The sequence below is a fragment of the Paroedura picta genome, chromosome 7 (genome assembly GCF_049243985.1).
Source record: "Paroedura picta isolate Pp20150507F chromosome 7, Ppicta_v3.0, whole genome shotgun sequence".
NCBI classification, from domain to species: Eukaryota; Metazoa; Chordata; class Lepidosauria; order Squamata; family Gekkonidae; genus Paroedura; species Paroedura picta.
This window is the reverse complement of record NC_135375.1, coordinates 5,239,265-5,255,822: the sequence shown is the minus strand read 5'-3', so window position 1 is coordinate 5,255,822 and position 16,558 is coordinate 5,239,265. Positions and strand designations below refer to the sequence as shown.

Sequence of the window (16,558 nt, the reverse complement as noted above, 5' to 3'; positions counted from 1 at the left end):
CCATGGCGAGAGGATGGGCCCCATCACCATCAGGGCCGTGGCTGAAAGATCTCAGCTGACACCTCGAGGGGCTTGCCCGGAAATGCCCCCGGCTGAGGAAGCCCAAGACCCGGGAGAGCTGTGGCCAGTCTGGCGAGATGGACCAAGGCTCTGGTTCAGGAGCAGGCAGCGTCTGGCTTTCATGGGGCTGCTTGAGGGCACTGAGGTGACCCGGAAGGGCTTCAAGCTGCTCTGACCTTAAGTGCATCAGCACAAGGCAACCCCCCCCCCCCACACACACACACACATCTGATGCTTTCTGGGATGTGGACAGCATTGCTCTGACCACAAAAAGGAATGTGGCAGCGCCCCTCCCTTGGGGTGGGTGCTTGGCGGGGTGGCTGCCAACCCGTGCCCCCGTGCTGCCAGGGCCCCTTGCGATCGGAGCTCTTCATACTTTTGGCATGGGAGGCCTGCTGCAGCAAGAACCCACCTTGCTTGTCCTGGCACCACCCCAAGGGCACGGCAGTTGTGTTACAGGGACTATCAATTAGGAGCCCATTTGCACAACGCAGTCTGATCCTTACAAATTAGACCTCATTACATTTTAGCAGAGCTCACACTCGGAGACTATTTTGGGCTGCAGATGAACCAGCACCTCACCCAACTGATTCCTCCCCCCCCCCCCCGCCATCATGAGCAGGATTATTCCACAATTGTATAATTATGCTGTTCCCTGAGGGCATTTCCCTGCAGTGTCTCTGGCCAATGATTCACTTATCTATTTAGCAGCTCAGAGCACAAAACTACGAGTGGTCTCCACACGCAGCACAGAGAGGCACCAAGCGGCCGAGGGGACAGTGGCTGCCCCGGAACGCCCACCCCCCGTTAGGCCGACCTGGGGGTGCAGAAGGGAGGCCGGCTGGTGGCTCCCCCACAGGCTCCTGGGCAGCGTGGGTGCTGCTCAGGGAATGCCAATGCCAGCCCCTGGCACGAGAGCTCCAGTGGGGCATAACTTTTATTTGCAAGCACTTTGCTGCCCAGGCAACCCCCACTCAATGCAAACTGAGGCAAGAGGGGCACAAACCGTGGGGCTGGCCCAAAGGGAGCTCTGCTGCGGAGCAGAGGTGGGAGCAGGGCTCTGTGCAGCCCTGGGGCTTCTTGGTGGCCCTGGAAGGGTTTCCTGAGTGGGTGGGAGTGAGTTTATTTTTAATATAGGTTTTAAATTTGTTGCCCCATTTACTGGGTGATAGGACCATATATGGTCATGTTGACCTCCCCCCCCCCCAATGGCCAGTGATGGGCCTGGAGCGGGTGGGGAGGGGAGGGGAGGGGAGGGGAGGGGAGGGGTCAGTCAGTGGCGAGGGGGGGGCCTGGAATGCTGAGGGAAGGACGCTGCAGCCCCTCCTCCCAAGGCTGGGCCCAGCCAGGCTCCAGTCAGCCCAGGGCAGCCGGCTTCTTCTCACAACGGCCGAGCGAGCGGGCTCAGAAGGCAGGTAAATGCCCAGCAGGAGGTCGCTTCTCAGCCGCTCATCAGCTCCCACCCCCCACCCTCCTCCAGCAAACTTCCACCGCTCCTTCGGTGGGATCTTTCTCGATGCCAAGTGCTTTGGGCCGGTTGGGGAGAGGCCAGCCTGCCCTTTCCAGGTGTCCAGACTGAGCTGGGGCTAAGAGAGCGGAAGAGGGCGTTGCTTTGGCCTCCTGGGCAAGGCGGCGGCCCAGGAGGGCTCCGTGCTGCCACTCACCCTGTACATGGACAGATCAATGCGGAGCGAATTGTGCAGCTGGTCCAGAAGCTTCACGAACCTCTCTTTCTGCGTGGCAGCGAGGAGGAGGGGAGGAGGGGAGAGAGAAGACACGGTCAGGCAATGCCCCAGTTTGCCCCCAGGCTGCCACGCTCACCTCCCACCCCCAACTCCTTCCTGCGCCAGGGAGGCCTCTGAAGCTGGGGAAAGGAAGGCCTGGCTTCCTTTCGTCTCCCGCTCATCCCAAAGGTACCCATGCCTGGTACTCAGGGCATGCAAGCCCTCTTCCCTGACGAGCACCCCCAACACCAGCAGGCTCCAGGGGGCAACTTCAGGGGAAGGCCTTGACCTTGTCGCTCAGGCGCTGGACCTCCAGAGGAACGGGTTGGCTGGACTAGGTGGAGCCTCACTGGTCTGACCCAGCAGGGATGTGCTCCTGTTCCTCTCCCCTCTCAGTGGGGCGGTGGAGTGGGCAGGAAGGATGGGCCAGGCCCGAGGAACTGCCCCGATGCCTTTGTTCAGCCACCACCCCTGAGGAGCACAGGAGGAGGGGGGGGCACACTCACCCCAAAGTTTGAGGCAGCAAAGCGATCCGAGGCAGACACGTTGGTGGAGGCCGTGGTGTGGGCATAGTAGGCGTTGATGTTGGCCAGCAGGGTGCTCATCACAGCCGGCACACCGGGGCACATGTACTTGGAGGAGAGGCAGGCAAAGTGCCTGGGGGGGCAAGAGGCAGGGGGCTCAGGGCGGGGGGACCAAGCCGCACCTTCAGCCCAGAAGGCCTTCGCTAACGGGCCGAGCAGGAAGACATCCCATGCCCCCATCCCCCCCCCTGCCACCTCCCCCACCCCCGCTCAGCAGGACACCCGGCAGAGGTCAGGCCACCAACAGGCCCCACACAAGCAACCGGGGCGCTGCTCAAAATGGGCCTGCAGAGAAAACAGGACCAGGGGATCCAGCAATGAGGGCAAGAACCCCCCCCACACACACACACACATACGTTCCTAAAGTGTATAACCCATAACATCTTGCAAGAAAAGGCAACCAGCCATACATGCTTCCTCCCATGGGATACCAGTGGAGAGCTAAACAGTGTTGCCCCCCCCCCCCGGATGGCCTCTGGGAGCCCCCCCTCCCCACGGCCGGTCTGTTGCTCTTCTTTTCCAGAGCCAAAGGCCCCTTCCCAAGAGGGCCACTTCTGCACCATCCCCCTCTTGCTTTGCAGAGCTAGTACCCCTGCCCCCCCCACCCCCACCCCCCGTGTCCGCACCTCCAACGTGCCCCTCCCCTCTCTTTGCTGCTGGTTCTGCTAATGAAAGGCTGCCTCCCACCATAACCCCTCCTCAAGCTCTGTTTCGCCTTATTTATAGACGTTCTTTGATTGTTTAATCATCCCATAAGCTCAAGTGCTGCTAGAATAATTTTAAGATTTCCTACAAGATGGGGTCTCTTTTTTTTTACTTTCCAGTTTAATGAGAGCAATTAAATGAGAAAATGCAAAGGAGAGACTTTCCTTCCTGGGGAAGGCAGGATGAGCCCAAAGGAATTCACAGGCTCTCTGGGCCCAGCTGACACACAGGCAGAACCTGCAGGGGGGCACAGCCTGGCCTCTGGGCACCACCCTGGGCATCCTGAAGCAACAAGGCCCACGGCAGCCTCCCTCAAGGGCTCTCCGACGGCCTCCCTTTGCTGGCCAGGCATTGGGCACAGAACAGGCTCTGGGCTCCAGCACTTGGGGAGGTCATGTCTGGGATGCGGCTGCCTTCTGGGGAGCCAGGCCCTCGGCCTCCCAAGGCCTGTCTTGACTCCTACCTGACCGGCAGCAGCCCGCCAAGGTCCTCCCCTCACCTGCCACCTGCCACCTGCCCTCTGGCCAGGGGCTGCTGCCAGGAACCAGGACCGTCATCCCCAGGACCGTCTTCGGAGGATTTGTTGACCTCCTGAGGTTTCACCATCCCACCTTCCCTGGCGGCTCACCGAGCGCCCCTGTGATTCTGACCCTGCGCCTATCGGACCCCAGGCTCCCCAGCCAATCCTCCCCCCATGAAGGGCGCTCTCCGAGGACCGGCGCTCACGTCATGGCCTGATAGATGGATTCGATCCCATAACGCATTGCAAACTCATCCACAATCTCCTGGCCCGTCTCGTCAAAGTAAACCTTCCACGCATCGTCTCCTTTGGCATCGGGGATCTTCACGACCCCGTTCCCCTGGACATCGGTCAGGTGGTGAAAGAGGTTCTGGAAGACAAAGCAGAAGCCAGCCTGGATGAGACAGAAGTGGCCCCCTTTGCCAGCAGCACTCTGTCCTCACAGGGCCACGCTCTTCCCAGACGCCTCCTGACCAGGGACCGAAGCAGAGGCAGAGCTGAGGCGGAAGGACGGCCTCCGTCCGCTGAACACGCTGGCTGAGCAGCCGTCTCTTGGCCACGCCAGCACGATCTAGCATCCCCAGAGCCAGGCCTTCCCCAGCGTGGCTCCTGCTCTGCTCTGCATAACGGGCTCCCTGGAGAGGAGACCTCCGTGGGGCGCTGCAAGGCCTGGCTGTTGGGCAAGGTTTGAATGGCAGGCATTTTTAAAAGGGGATGGGGGGGGGGGAGATTTGGGGCTTGCATTTGATCTTTTGTTTTAACTGAGGATGTCTTAAGGCCACTTATAATACTGGGGGGGGGGAATATAAACATTTTAACCTTTTGTCCCACAGAGTGTCCTTTCAGGAAGGAAGGTTCTGCTCACTTCGCCGTGCAAAACATTCTGCAAGCCGGAGGCTCACCCCCCCCCCTCCCCCCCCCCCCGGGAACAGTTAACAGGCAAGGCTGGGAGGGAAGTCAAGCGACTAGGGCGGCTCTCATGCCCTGCGACCCTCCCGGCATGAAATCGCCCTCGTGCTGGATGATGGAGGACTCAGATGGGGGGGGGGGGACAGGCATAAGGACTCTGCCCCCCTGCCCCCCGCCCCCCATACACGCACTGTGAGCAAAGGGATTTCCCAGCAGCACCCTCTCCCGCCTACTCCATCATGGCCGAACCCCACGCAGTGACGGGGTGCCCAGGGATGGCCTTCGTCTGCTCCTGGAAGGCAAGCCCTGCCTAGACCCTGCAGGGCTGTGCAGACAGAGGCTCCGGCTTCCTTCCCTTTGGCGAGGGCGGCCACACGGCCCAGGCTCCTTTTCACGCACAAACGCGGGGGGGGGGGGAGGTTTGTAAGCAGAGCCGGTCAACCTGGAGAGTTGCCTGCAGGCCAAGCACTGTGCGTTGCCTGGCTCTGCTTGCACAGCTGCGCATGATGCACACTTCCTGGCCGTATTTTATTACTGGCACTGAGTCCTCCACAGACAGGCTGCCCACATGTTCAGGAACTCGCTCAGGAACGCACCGGTCAAGCTCGCCCCTCAAAACTGACCAGGTCAAGGAACAGCGTGACCAAGCTGGGCACCAGGAGGTCTTGCCGCAGAGCAGTTTTCTCTGGGGCCGGAGGATCTGCCGGAGGGGAAGATGTCCGCCTCCCCCCTCCTCGCCATGCCCCTTCCCCAGCTGTGGCCTACCTCATGAAGGCACGTGTACTGCACGTGGTATGGGGCCACCTTCTCTTCCCCTTTGATTTCCACGCTGATCTGCAAGCGGATGGCGCCCGACACGGCAGATTTATCCGTTCTTTTTTCTAGAGAGGGGAATAAAAGGCTCATCTTCAGGTGCTCATCTTCTCAGCCTGGCCAACCGGGGTGGCAAACCTCCCAGCAGAGGCGGAGCTGGAGAAGCAAGGGGCCCGTGCCCAGTGAGCATCCAGCTTGCCAAGGCCTCTACCCCGTTGTGGCAAACCCAGCAGTCTTGGCACCACGGATGGCACCGGGGACCCCACAGGAGGGCTGAACTTTCAGCCTGGGCGTGGCACATCTTTGTTGGGCTGCAGGGTCCGGGAGGCGCAAGTGGGTGGCCCATGTGACAGAAAGCCTCTTGTTCTGGCCTCCCAGCATCCCACTGGATTCCTGCCTGCGGAAGGAGCACCACACTCACAGCCCACGCTGGAACTAAAATCAGCTCGGCCACTGCTGCTGGGAAGGCTTGACAGGGAGCTGCGTAAACACCTGGCCCTCACCAGCCCCCACATCGTTTGCAACTCCCACCCAGTTTGCACCTTCCAGATTTACCCCCCCTCCCCCATCCTCTGGACCATGCTGTCTCTCCACAGCTATTCTCCCACAACTTGTCTACCCAAAAGGAAAGCTACCTTGATGGGAAGGTCCTGCATCTGGCCTGGCATTTCTGCAAGAACTCAGTCCCAGAGGACAGAAGCCGGAGGTCACGTCAAGGCCTCAGGCATTCAAGGCCCAAAACCAATCCCAGGATGGGCAAGGGGGGCTCCGTCTGGGGTGGTCACTCAAAAGGCTGTGCAGTCCTGTCTAAGCTCAGGGCAGCAAGACCGCTCGGCCTCAACTGGACATGGCTCACACTCACGCCCCACCTGAAATCCCCCCCCAGAGGCCACTCTTTCCTGCTGCTATGGGGCTTCAGATCTGGGGCAACCATGGATGAGATGAGCACACCAAGGAATTAATATGCAGGAAGCTTAGAACAGATCAAAAGGCGCTCTTCACCAAAGTGCCACTAACACGTGGAATTCACTGCCGCAGGAAGTGGTGGCAGCTATAAGCACAGACCACTTCTAGAGGGGATTGAATAACTCTCTGGAGCAGAGGCCCATCTGTGGCTCTTAGTTACTCGGGAGAGATGCAACACTCGGTCTGGGGCAGGGATGCTCGGCCTTCTTGGGGCTTGGGGGGTCAATGGTGAAAGGGCTTCTGGCATTCTGGCCCCATTGGTGGACCTCCTGATGGCCCCTGGGTTTTGGCCCCTGTGTGACACAGTTATGTTGGACTGGAGGGACCACTGGCCTGATCCAACAGGGCTTCTCTTAGGTTCTTACGACAGCAAAACTCTCAACATTTTGCTGACAAACGTTGTTTATTTGCACCCTGGGGACAGTCTTCTCTGATTCTGTGGAGTGTTCTGGCAGGGAAGGAGAATACAAGCTACCAGTGGCTGAATTCCATCTGGGCTGACCCTTCTCTTCCTGTGACTGGCCAAAGGGCCAAACTCAAGGGCAAGATCCAGCGAGCTCTTAGTCCAGGGCCTGCAAACCGGGGCTCACAGGAGTCATCTCAGGGGACTCCACCCATCCCCGTTATTCAGCTTGGAGGACTCCCGGAGTTGGCAACCAGCCAAAACAGGTTGTGGGCAAGGCACAACAGTGCTTGCAAAGCAAAAGTGGGCCTCTTCTCTCACTGAGATTGTCCTTCTTTCATTTTATCACCCTCTAAGCTACCCTACGAGGGTGCAATAAAATCAGAGTCTGGTCCGGCACCTTTAAGACCAACACAGATTTATGCAAGGCATGAGCTTCCGAGTGCAAGCACCCTTCGTCAGACCAAGTGGGAGGAAGGGGTTGCCCAAGAGAGTCCTCTCGGTCAGTGGAGGGTCTCTTTACCACCCACCCACCATGTTTTTGAGATGAAAGCAATATTGACAGTTAGGGATTTTTGTAGCCCTCACTTCTTTTCCAGAGCACCAGCTGCCTGCTCTCTTGATGGCTCTTTCCCTGCACCCTCAACTGCTTCCTCTTGGCAGGATCCCACCTTTGGGGTTACGAGTGAGGAGGAGGCCAACCTGCTTTCTCTCTCAACCTCCTCCCCGGAGAGGCCGCAACGCAGCAGCCTCTGTGACTCAGGGAGGGGCCACAAAGCTCTCTGCCCGCCCGAGACACCAATCCAGGGAGCGCTGAACCGCTGGCCAGCGGAACAGAGGCCGGTCCTGCGGAAGCTGCTTACCGAGGTTGTACCAGACATCCATCTCCCCGCTCAGCGTCCGCACCTCGATGATGGTCTGGCCCAGGAAATCGTCCGACTCCCGCTTCAGCCGCTGCTTGACCCGGGACTTGATGTCGTCGTCCTCGTCCCAGACCCGCACCTTGATCCGGTCAGAGGAGTTATGGCATTCACTGCAAGGGATGAGATCACAGCCATGATGCAAGGGAGCCTCCGGGGGCAGGCTGGGGCTTGAAGAGCACAAGAGAGCAACCTGCACAGGCCTCTGAGGATGAACATTAAAAGAAGGGGAATAAACCCCCAGACATCCCCTCCCTCCGAGATGCCTGCAGTTTATGTCCAGCCAAAAGCCCTGTAAACATCACTGGCCTTGCAGCATTGCCTGAAGGTTTCCTCTCTCCTCAGGGAGCCCATTCCAGAGAATGGGAACGACAGCAGAGAAGGAACAGGCCCCCTGGATGCACGGTGGGCCTCCCTGCGCGAGGGAACAGGCAGAAGGTGGCCGCTTGCATGGGGACACCTGGGAGGAGGGCCCTATAGGTGGGCCGCTCAACTGTCTTGGTTCCAAACCCCAAATCCCAGGTCACCCCTGCAGCAACACAGCCGGGGACCCCACAGGCCTCCCTGGGGACGCTGCAAAGGCCCTCTGGAACTGCCCAGAATGAAGGGCCTGTCTGGGGCTCTTAACCTGGACCTGAAGTCGGGGCTCTTAACCTGCCCTACCCCACAGGGTCCTTCCTTGCGTGGGGAAAACGGAGTGGTAAACAGGCGTGCCACACTGAGCTCCTGGACGGAGGGTGGAAGGAAAGGGTAACTTAAGATCCCGTGAGCAGGAAGGAGGGGGCAAAATTTAGCAGCCTCCTTGTGGATTAGAATCCTAGGATCATGGAGTTAGAAGGGACCTCCAGGGTCATCCTCTGTCAAAATCGGTTTCCCTAATGAATGATTCCAGAAGCATTCCCTTGGGCACACCTATGACAGAGACTTTGAACCTGAGATCTGGAGGACGGGATGAGTCCCTGGCCAGAGAACCCTTCTGATCCCCTCCTCCTCCTCCTACAGCTCCCGCGCCCATGCCCTTCACAGAGGCCCCTGAGACACAAAACACACAAAACATGGCAACAGAAGCATGACTCAGAAAAGGTGGAGAAGCCCACATGCGAGGTCAGGGGGACACACCGAGGGGCAACTGCACATCATGACCCGGCCCGTCACAGGGGCATCCCCACAAGGGAAAAGCCGGGCCCAGCATCATCACCAGGCCCATGCCAACAGCTTGGCATGGAGCCTCTGTAAGAAGGCAGCCTCTGTTGCCAGGCAACGAGAAGAACGAGGGAGAAGAAAGGGAAGAAATGGGTCAGGAGCGATCGGCTAAGCCTCGTCAATCAGAGCCACCTTGGCATTTCCCGCTTGGCCTCCCAGCGCCATTTAGGGAGATTCAGAGCTCATTAACTGGCACCTTTTAAGCTGCTGCCCGGTCGTGCCAAACGCTGCAGACTAGAAAGAAGGCAAGCAGAAGATCTTCCCAGGCAAGCCGCCTGATGCTCTTCCCCAAAAGGCTATGCAGGAATGGGGGATGATTCTGATTGGCCACGGGGAGTCTGAACAAGCCCTGCAGCCGTCCTCCCTCTCCACCCGGTGCCACCGCCTCTGCCCCTCACTGCCCAGGGCTGCCAAAAACAAGCTGGACGACAGCCCCTGCCCCCAGCAGCCCCGAACGTATCTCCTCTTCTCCTGCTCAATGGAGACACATGTGTGGCTCAGAGGCTCTGCTTGGCTGCCTCATAGAACCACAGAGTTAGAAGGGCCCTCCAGGGACATCTAGTCCTATCCCCTGCACAGTGAAGGAACTCACAACTACCTGCTCACCCACAGTGACCCCAATTTCATACCCATGATCCCTCCATCAAAAATCTCCAGAATCCAGCCTGGCCTGAAGGAAATTCACCACCCCACCCCACAGCAGCAATTAGCAATTCCCTGGGTCTGCTAGGAAGGGCCACAAGAGACAAACGCTGGCCCATCCCTTCCTGCCCACCCAGTCACCGTCTGCCTAAGTTCATAAGATCAGAATTTTTTTTAGGTGACTATCGAGCCTTTGCATAAAAACTTCCAAAGAAGGAAAACTCACCACCTTCCAAGGAAGCCTGTTCTACGGAGGAAGTGCTCTAACTGTCAGGAACTCCTTCCGGATGTTTAGCCAAAAATTCTTTTGAATTAATTTTAACCCATTGGTTCTGGTCTGACCATCAGAAAACAGCTCTGCTCCATCTTCTCTAGGACAGCCCCTCAAGTACTTGAGGATGGGGATCCTGTCACCTCTTAGTCATCTCCTCTCCAGGCTAAACAGACCAGGCTCCCTCCACTTGTCCTCCTACTTGGCCTCACCTCCTGTGACGTTCCTGTAAGCAACCATGAGGGCGATCCTTCTCAGCGGCACAGTTTTGATCTCTCTATGTTGCTTCAGGGATGGAAAGCTCTGCCACTGCTCCTCCCCGTTACCAAAACAGGCTGAATATGTGTGGTGGTTTCCAGAGATCGAGCTTAGATTATTCAAAGTATAAGACATTTAATAATGGAAAATATACTACACGTGCTCTGCTCAAGAGTTTCAGGCTGAACAAGCGTACAAAGAAAATGTGGAAATACGTAGTCCCTTTCCCCTCTGCTCAGTACATCTCCTAAATTACGGGTTCTCAAGGTGGGTGGTATGCCCGGGAATGGTGGAAGAATCCAAGGGGTGGGGAATGGTGGAAGAATCCAAGGGGTGGTGAAGAACTTTGGGGTAGTCGAGGGACAGCCATCGGGCTTTTCCTGCTGTGCTGCATTTTCCTAGCGACAGGCGTTCCAAGGCAGCTTGCCACTGCCTGCCTCAGGGTAGTAGTAGTGGTGACCCCGGGCCCCCTTGGTGACCAGGGCCAACCTGGCTTACTTCCTGAAGAAAGCTACAGCTTCAGAAGGCGGGCCGGGTGGGATCTGGTCCCTGCTGAATTCCTTCCCCTGCTGCTTCTGTCCTTCCCGAGCTACACCCAGATCTCCAGGCACTTCTTAACTCAGGATTGGCAACCCTTCCCCCAAAGTTGGGTTTTGGGAGGCTAGAAAAACCTTCTGCTGCCTGCTTCTGGCCATGGGATTGCCCATTAAATAATTAATTATTGTATTTATATACCGCTCAGGGCGGTTTACACGAAGCAGGAATGACACAGGTAACTTTGTTTGCAGTGATAACAATAAACAATATATAGTGGAAGACCGGGAGAACATTAAATCAACTTGTATTGATGTCCCAGTGGGTTGGGCGGATCTGTGGCGATTGTCGTCGGGGGGAGGCTTGGGAGCCAATGGGAAGCGGTGGTTCCGGTCGACCTCAACCCAATGCCTGGCGGAGGAGCTCCCTTTCGCAGGCCCTGCAGAACTGTTTGGGTTCCGTCAGGGCCTAGACTTCTTCTGGGAGCTCGTTCCACCAGATGGAGGCCAGGATGGAGAAAGCTCTGGCCCTGGTTGAGGTCAAGCAGGCTTCCTTGGGGCCAGGGACCACCAGGACATTGGAGGTCATGGAGAGAGAGGGTGTAGGCAGAGAGGCGATCCCTGAGGTATACTGGGCCCAAACTATGTGTGGCCTTAAAGGGATAACCAGAAACTTAAGCCTCATCTGGAATTTGACCGGAAGTCAGCGCAGCTGGAGGATGGGCTGGATGTGGGACCTCCGAGATGTTGCTTGATGAGTTCTCTCCTCCTAATCCTACCCTCTGTCTGTGATTCTGGAGAAAGGAGATCAGTCCCTCTGATCCAGGCATCAGCCAGGCAGTGAGCTAGAAGCTCATAGTCTACTGTGTTGGACACTGCTGAGAGATCTAATAATACAAGCAGCATCGACCCGCCCAAGTCCAACTGGCGTCGTCTCTGCCCCATGGCCTGGCTGGAAACTGGACTGGGATGCTGATAGTGTGCAGATAGTCCATGACAGCCTCTCTCTCTCTCTCTCCACTTGATCTTAGCCAAAAGGCCAAGAAGCCTTTCTCTCTCTCTCTCTCTCCCCCCATCTATCTGTCTTTCTCCCCAATGAGGACCCAAAGAGGCTTTTACAAATGGCTTTTACAAAGAACTTACACGGCTTTCCAGACTAAAATATGGCTGCTGCACAACAGCTGAATAAGAAGTGAAGGCAATAGTGTGTGTTTTGAATTTGAGGTAGACCCAACACCAGGAAAGAGGTGTGTGTGTGTGTGTGGGGGGTACTAGGGATGTGGCCTTGGAGCCATGGGGGTGTTAACTCAAAAAATTTGGGAATAACTGCCCTAAATAAGACTTAATTAGGACGGGCTAGCTTTAATTGAAGTTGCAGTGGCTTAAAGTCTTCTTGCTGTAGTGGCTAAAAGCAGCGGCTTCTAATTTGGAAAGTCAAGTTTGATTTTCCGCTCCTGCTCCACATGCAGCTGGCTGGGTGCCCTTGAGCTAGTCACAGTCCTGATACAGCTGTTCTCATATAGCAGCTTCTCTGAGACCTCGCTCAACCTCACAGGGTGTCTGCGGTGGGGAGAGGAAGGGAAAGGAATTGCAAGCTGCTATGAGACTCTTTTGGGTAGTGAAAAGCGGGGTATGAAAACCAACTCTTCTTCTTGCATCTTCTCTCCATGCCCCTGGCCATGTGGACAAGGCAAGAGCCGTTAGTTATCATTAAGTTATCATGCTTTCAATTGCTTAAGAAGAAAAAAGAAAGTTGGTTCTGATATGCCGCTTTTCTCTACCCAAAAGAGTCTCAAAGCGGCTTACAGTCGCCTTCCCTTTCCTCTCCCCACAACAGACACCCTGTGAGGGAAGCGAGGCTGAGAGAGCCCTGATATTCCTGCTCAGTCAGAACAGCTTTTATCAGTGCTGTGACTGGCCCAAGGTCACCCAGCTGGCTGCTTGTGGGGGAGGAGCGGGGAATCAAGCCCGGCTCACCAAATTAGAAGTTGGCACCCCTAACCACTACACCAACCTGGCTCTGAACTGGAAATCAGAACTGGAAATCAGCTTCCTGCATACCATGTGGGGCTCAAGACCAGAGACTAGATCCACAATACAGAAAGAATGACCTGCCACATAGGCCTCTCAAAAGCATGGCTGGAACCAACTGGAGAAATCAAGGGTGACGTGGGCACAAAGGGGGCAATTGCTCAGTTTACAATTCTATCTGCTAATAATATTCTACTGCCTCGCATTGCATTGTCCCTTCTGACCAGCAGTAGCTCTTGGAATCTCCTCAGAAGCCCTTTCTGGCCCTGATCCTCGAGATGCCGAGGACGGGGCTGTGCATATGGAACACCACCTAGAACACCTGCATATTTCTGTGAAACGCTGGATGCCTTCTCAATCCAGTGGTGTCGGTACTGGTTAGAAGAGACATGATTTCCCTCTGCAGCAGTTAATCAGGACAAGCACAGACAGCAGCAGCAACAGCTGTGAACTACCAGAGCCAGCTGCCACCCCCCCACCCCCAATTTGCCAGCTGGGTAATGGATGCCAGCAGTTGTGCTGGAAAGCTTCTGCCTGGCTCCTCAGTAACTCTCCTTGCAAGATCCCGCCCTGCCATCAAGTCCAGCATTACACTAAATGTTGTGCTTTGACATAATCACGCTCCTTGCAAGCCAGGCTGTCTAATTCCCCCTAGAAGCAGCAGTCAGGCATAGACCTGGCTTGATCTATCCAGCCCTTGTCTGTTCCGTGGGCAGCCCTTCCCTCCCCCAAGAGGCAAAATGCTAAAAGTAGTATTAGAAGAAGAAGAGTTGGTTCTTAGATGTAGCTTGTCTCTACCTGAAGGAGTTTCCAAGTGGCTTCCAGTCGCCTTCCCTTTCCCTCTCCACAACAGACACCCTGTGGGGTAGGTGAGGCTGAGATCATTTAGAATCATAGAATCATAGAGTTGGAAGGGGCCATGCAGGCCATCTAGTCCAACCCCCTGCTCAACGCAGGATCAGCCCAAAGCATCCTAAAGCATCCAAGAAAAGTGTGTATCCAACCTTTGCTTGAAGACTGCCAGTGAGGGGGAGCTCACCACCTCCTTAAGCAGCCTATTCCACTGCTGAACTACTCTGACTGTGAAATTTTTTCCCTGATATCTAGCCTTGTCCTCTCCTCTGCAGCCAACGGAAACAGCATCCTGCCCTCCTCCAAGTGACAACCTTTCAAATACTTAAAGAGGGCTATCATGTCCCCTCTCAACCTCCTTTTCTCCTGGCTGAACTTCCCCAAGTACCGGACTGAGCACCGAGCCCTGAGGTACCCCGCTACTCACCTCCCTCCAGTCTGATGAAACACCACTGACAACAACTCTTTGAGTGCGGTTCTCTAACCAATGCCCTATCCACTTAACTATGTGAAAATCCAGATTGCAGTCCTTCCACTTATCCATCAGAACATCATGGGGAACATCATTTCCTCACTGGGAACGTCGCTGCCTCAGCTCCCATGCGGGAACGCAAATCCGAGGCAGGTAACTTGGACTGGGCTAAATGCTCCCCCATGTAGGGGCAGGAAGAGATGGGCCACCCGCCCTGGCTCAAACCTGGTGCAGAACCTCCAGTGTGGAAACGGCCTGAGAGAGCCCTGATATTCCTGCTCAGTCACGACAGCTCTATCAGTGCCGTGGGGAGCCCAAGGTCTCCCAGCTGGCTGCACGTGGGGGAGGAGCACGGAATCAACCTCGGTTTACCAGATTAGAAGCCACAACTCTTAACCACTCCACCAAGCTGGCTCTCCTGCACCAAGCAAGCCACCTCACCTGCCTTGCACCTGCCCTTGGACTTCCATGACGGGGAGAGCAGAAAGGCCCTTTAGACACCAGCAAGAGTTTACTTTTAGTTGCTTGTAAATGAGATGTTTTTATTACACAATTCTTTGGCAAGCTGTTTATGGAGCCATCCTGGTTTCTTTAGGTTCCTCCCAGTTTTCCTCATCAAGGGAATTGTCTGCGATTGAGCCTTCAGGCTTTCACTTTTGAGAAACTCCCAGCCTTCTTGGACTTCCATCTCCTTAAGTTTTTCTTACCATGGTATTCTACCCAATATAACTTTAAGTTTGTTAAAATTTTCTCTCCTGAAGTCCTGCGTGCTCTACAGTCCGATCCTGACAAGGTCCCCTCCCATGAGCATCATCCACAAAGCCAGCTTATGCAAGCGGCAGCTTTTCAACCTAACTGCACAAAGCCAATTACACACATGTGGAGAAATGCCCTTTACATGAGACCATCACAGTATTTCAGCCCCTGGAACTACATCTTGTCCAAGAGCAGAAACGGCCAGCTGGAAGCGGGTAGCTGGCAGTGAGCAGAAGGCTGATGAAAGGAGCCATCCAGGGGCTCCAGCTCCTGGTCATGCTAAGGATTCTGTGTGGGTGAGCTGGGATACTAGACTGGGATACCCGACACTCTGTTGGAAGGTGTGGGAAGGAGCCACATTGCTAGGAAGGCCACACACCCCGGCCCCCTCCGTAGAACACTCAGGGTTGGCTCCCTGCAGGGAACATGGAACTCGCCTCAGGCCTCTGGGGAGAGGGGAGGGATAAACCTAATAAATAAACTAACAAACAAGCAAAAACATTCTGGCAAACAAACCCATCAGTCCAGCTTGTGAAGCACCCGCCTGTCTGGGGTGGGGACCCCCTCTGTTCACAACACGCCAAGAAGGACAAAATCACTGAAAGGGCACCAACCAGTCAAGCGGCAGCGGAGAATCCAGTACTCACAAGTGGAACTTCTCCTCCCAAACAGGATTCAGATTGCCAAAAATTGTTTTTGTCCGCTTCTTGGTTTTGCCGACTTGGACGGTGACGTAAGGATCGCTGGACCCCGTCTTGTCCTTGGCTTGCAGGCCTTGAGCACAGACGACTGTGGAGGGGAAAGGACAGCTCAGGAAAGAAGCACTTTGAGACCGCAGCTAAAACACGGCCCCCGCTCTCCCCCAGGCGGCCCCCCAGGCCACGTCTGCCGCAGAAGCTGCCCCCGTTCTGCCCCCCCTCACCCGTGATGGTGATCTTGGCCGACCACTTGGAGGTGCCGTCCAGCACGCTCTGCTTCACCGTCTTCATCTGCTGGGCGTGCACCATCCTGCTCTCGCCAAAGACCTCTCGGATCAAGTCAAAGATCTCAGGCTTGTTCCTCTCCCGGATCTTCATGCGGTCCTTCATGGCCATGATGATGTTCTGGGTGCGATCCTCAGCCCCCTGCTTGGAGCATTTCTCTGCCGCTCCTGAAAGTGAATCATACATTCACATTCATCAAAATAAAAGAGAAATTAGGATAGCCCACTCATCAACGTTTTTTTCCTGGATCTGGAATATGACTAGCCCTCTTTTGCACCTTGTGCTCCTGCAAGAGGAAGCAGAGCTCAGCAGCTGTAGCAAACTGAGGTGGCCACCTTGCAGGGATGGGGCCCCCCAGTGCATGTCACCGAGCCCAATCCACTCTGTCAGTCTGTCTGTCTGTCCACCTTGCATCCCTAGACAATTGTGCCAAACTGAGTTGGTACAAAACGTGTCTTAAAAAGGACCTGAATGTTGGGATGCTGCCCTGAACTTCAAGGAGCACAGAAGTTCTGCCACTGGCCAGCTTGCACAAGGACACCGGGCGCTTGCTCATCGCAGCTGACTGGCCACGAACTCACTCACAGTTCGGCCCACGAGTACTGCCTGACTGGGATGCTGCTGAAAGGAGACGGGGGAGGCAGAAGCCAGGAAACATGTAGGACGGAGCACAGATCCACCCACAGTGCAGCCCCAGCCAGCCCTGGAGTCAACAGCAGAATGCATGGACCTGTTGCTCAAAGGGATTCCAGAATTGTCTGGCTTGGTAGATTCGGCCTCTCTTGAGTGCCGGGGGCGTGGCAGCAGAATGGGCCGTGAAGCAAGAGGTAGAGATCCTGCACTCTCAGCCTCGGAAGCCACTGTGGTAGAAGACGCAGCCCAGGAGCACAGGAGCTTTAGGATGCTTTGGGCTGATCCTGCGTTGAGCAGGGGGTTGGGCTACATGGCCCCTT

At 55.9% G+C, this 16,558-nt stretch overlaps 1 protein-coding gene across 11 annotated transcripts in view; it reads right to left on the bottom strand.

Annotated features, from left to right (window-relative positions):
• Positions 1 to 16,558, bottom strand: part of UNC13B (unc-13 homolog B) — a 148,883-nt gene that overhangs the window by 37,061 nt on the left and 95,264 nt on the right. For all 11 annotated transcript variants that reach the window (XM_077346631.1, XM_077346632.1, XM_077346635.1 and 8 more), the window contains 7 exons: positions 15,545 to 15,772; positions 15,270 to 15,411; positions 7,548 to 7,717; positions 5,268 to 5,383; positions 3,800 to 3,963; positions 2,291 to 2,441; positions 1,725 to 1,793 (listed from right to left, as the gene is read on the bottom strand). In XM_077346631.1, coding sequence (XP_077202746.1) covers positions 1,725 to 1,793; positions 2,291 to 2,441; positions 3,800 to 3,963; positions 5,268 to 5,383; positions 7,548 to 7,717; positions 15,270 to 15,411; positions 15,545 to 15,772 — 1,040 coding nt within the window. The remainder of the gene's footprint in view (positions 1 to 1,724; positions 1,794 to 2,290; positions 2,442 to 3,799; positions 3,964 to 5,267; positions 5,384 to 7,547; positions 7,718 to 15,269; positions 15,412 to 15,544; positions 15,773 to 16,558) is intronic.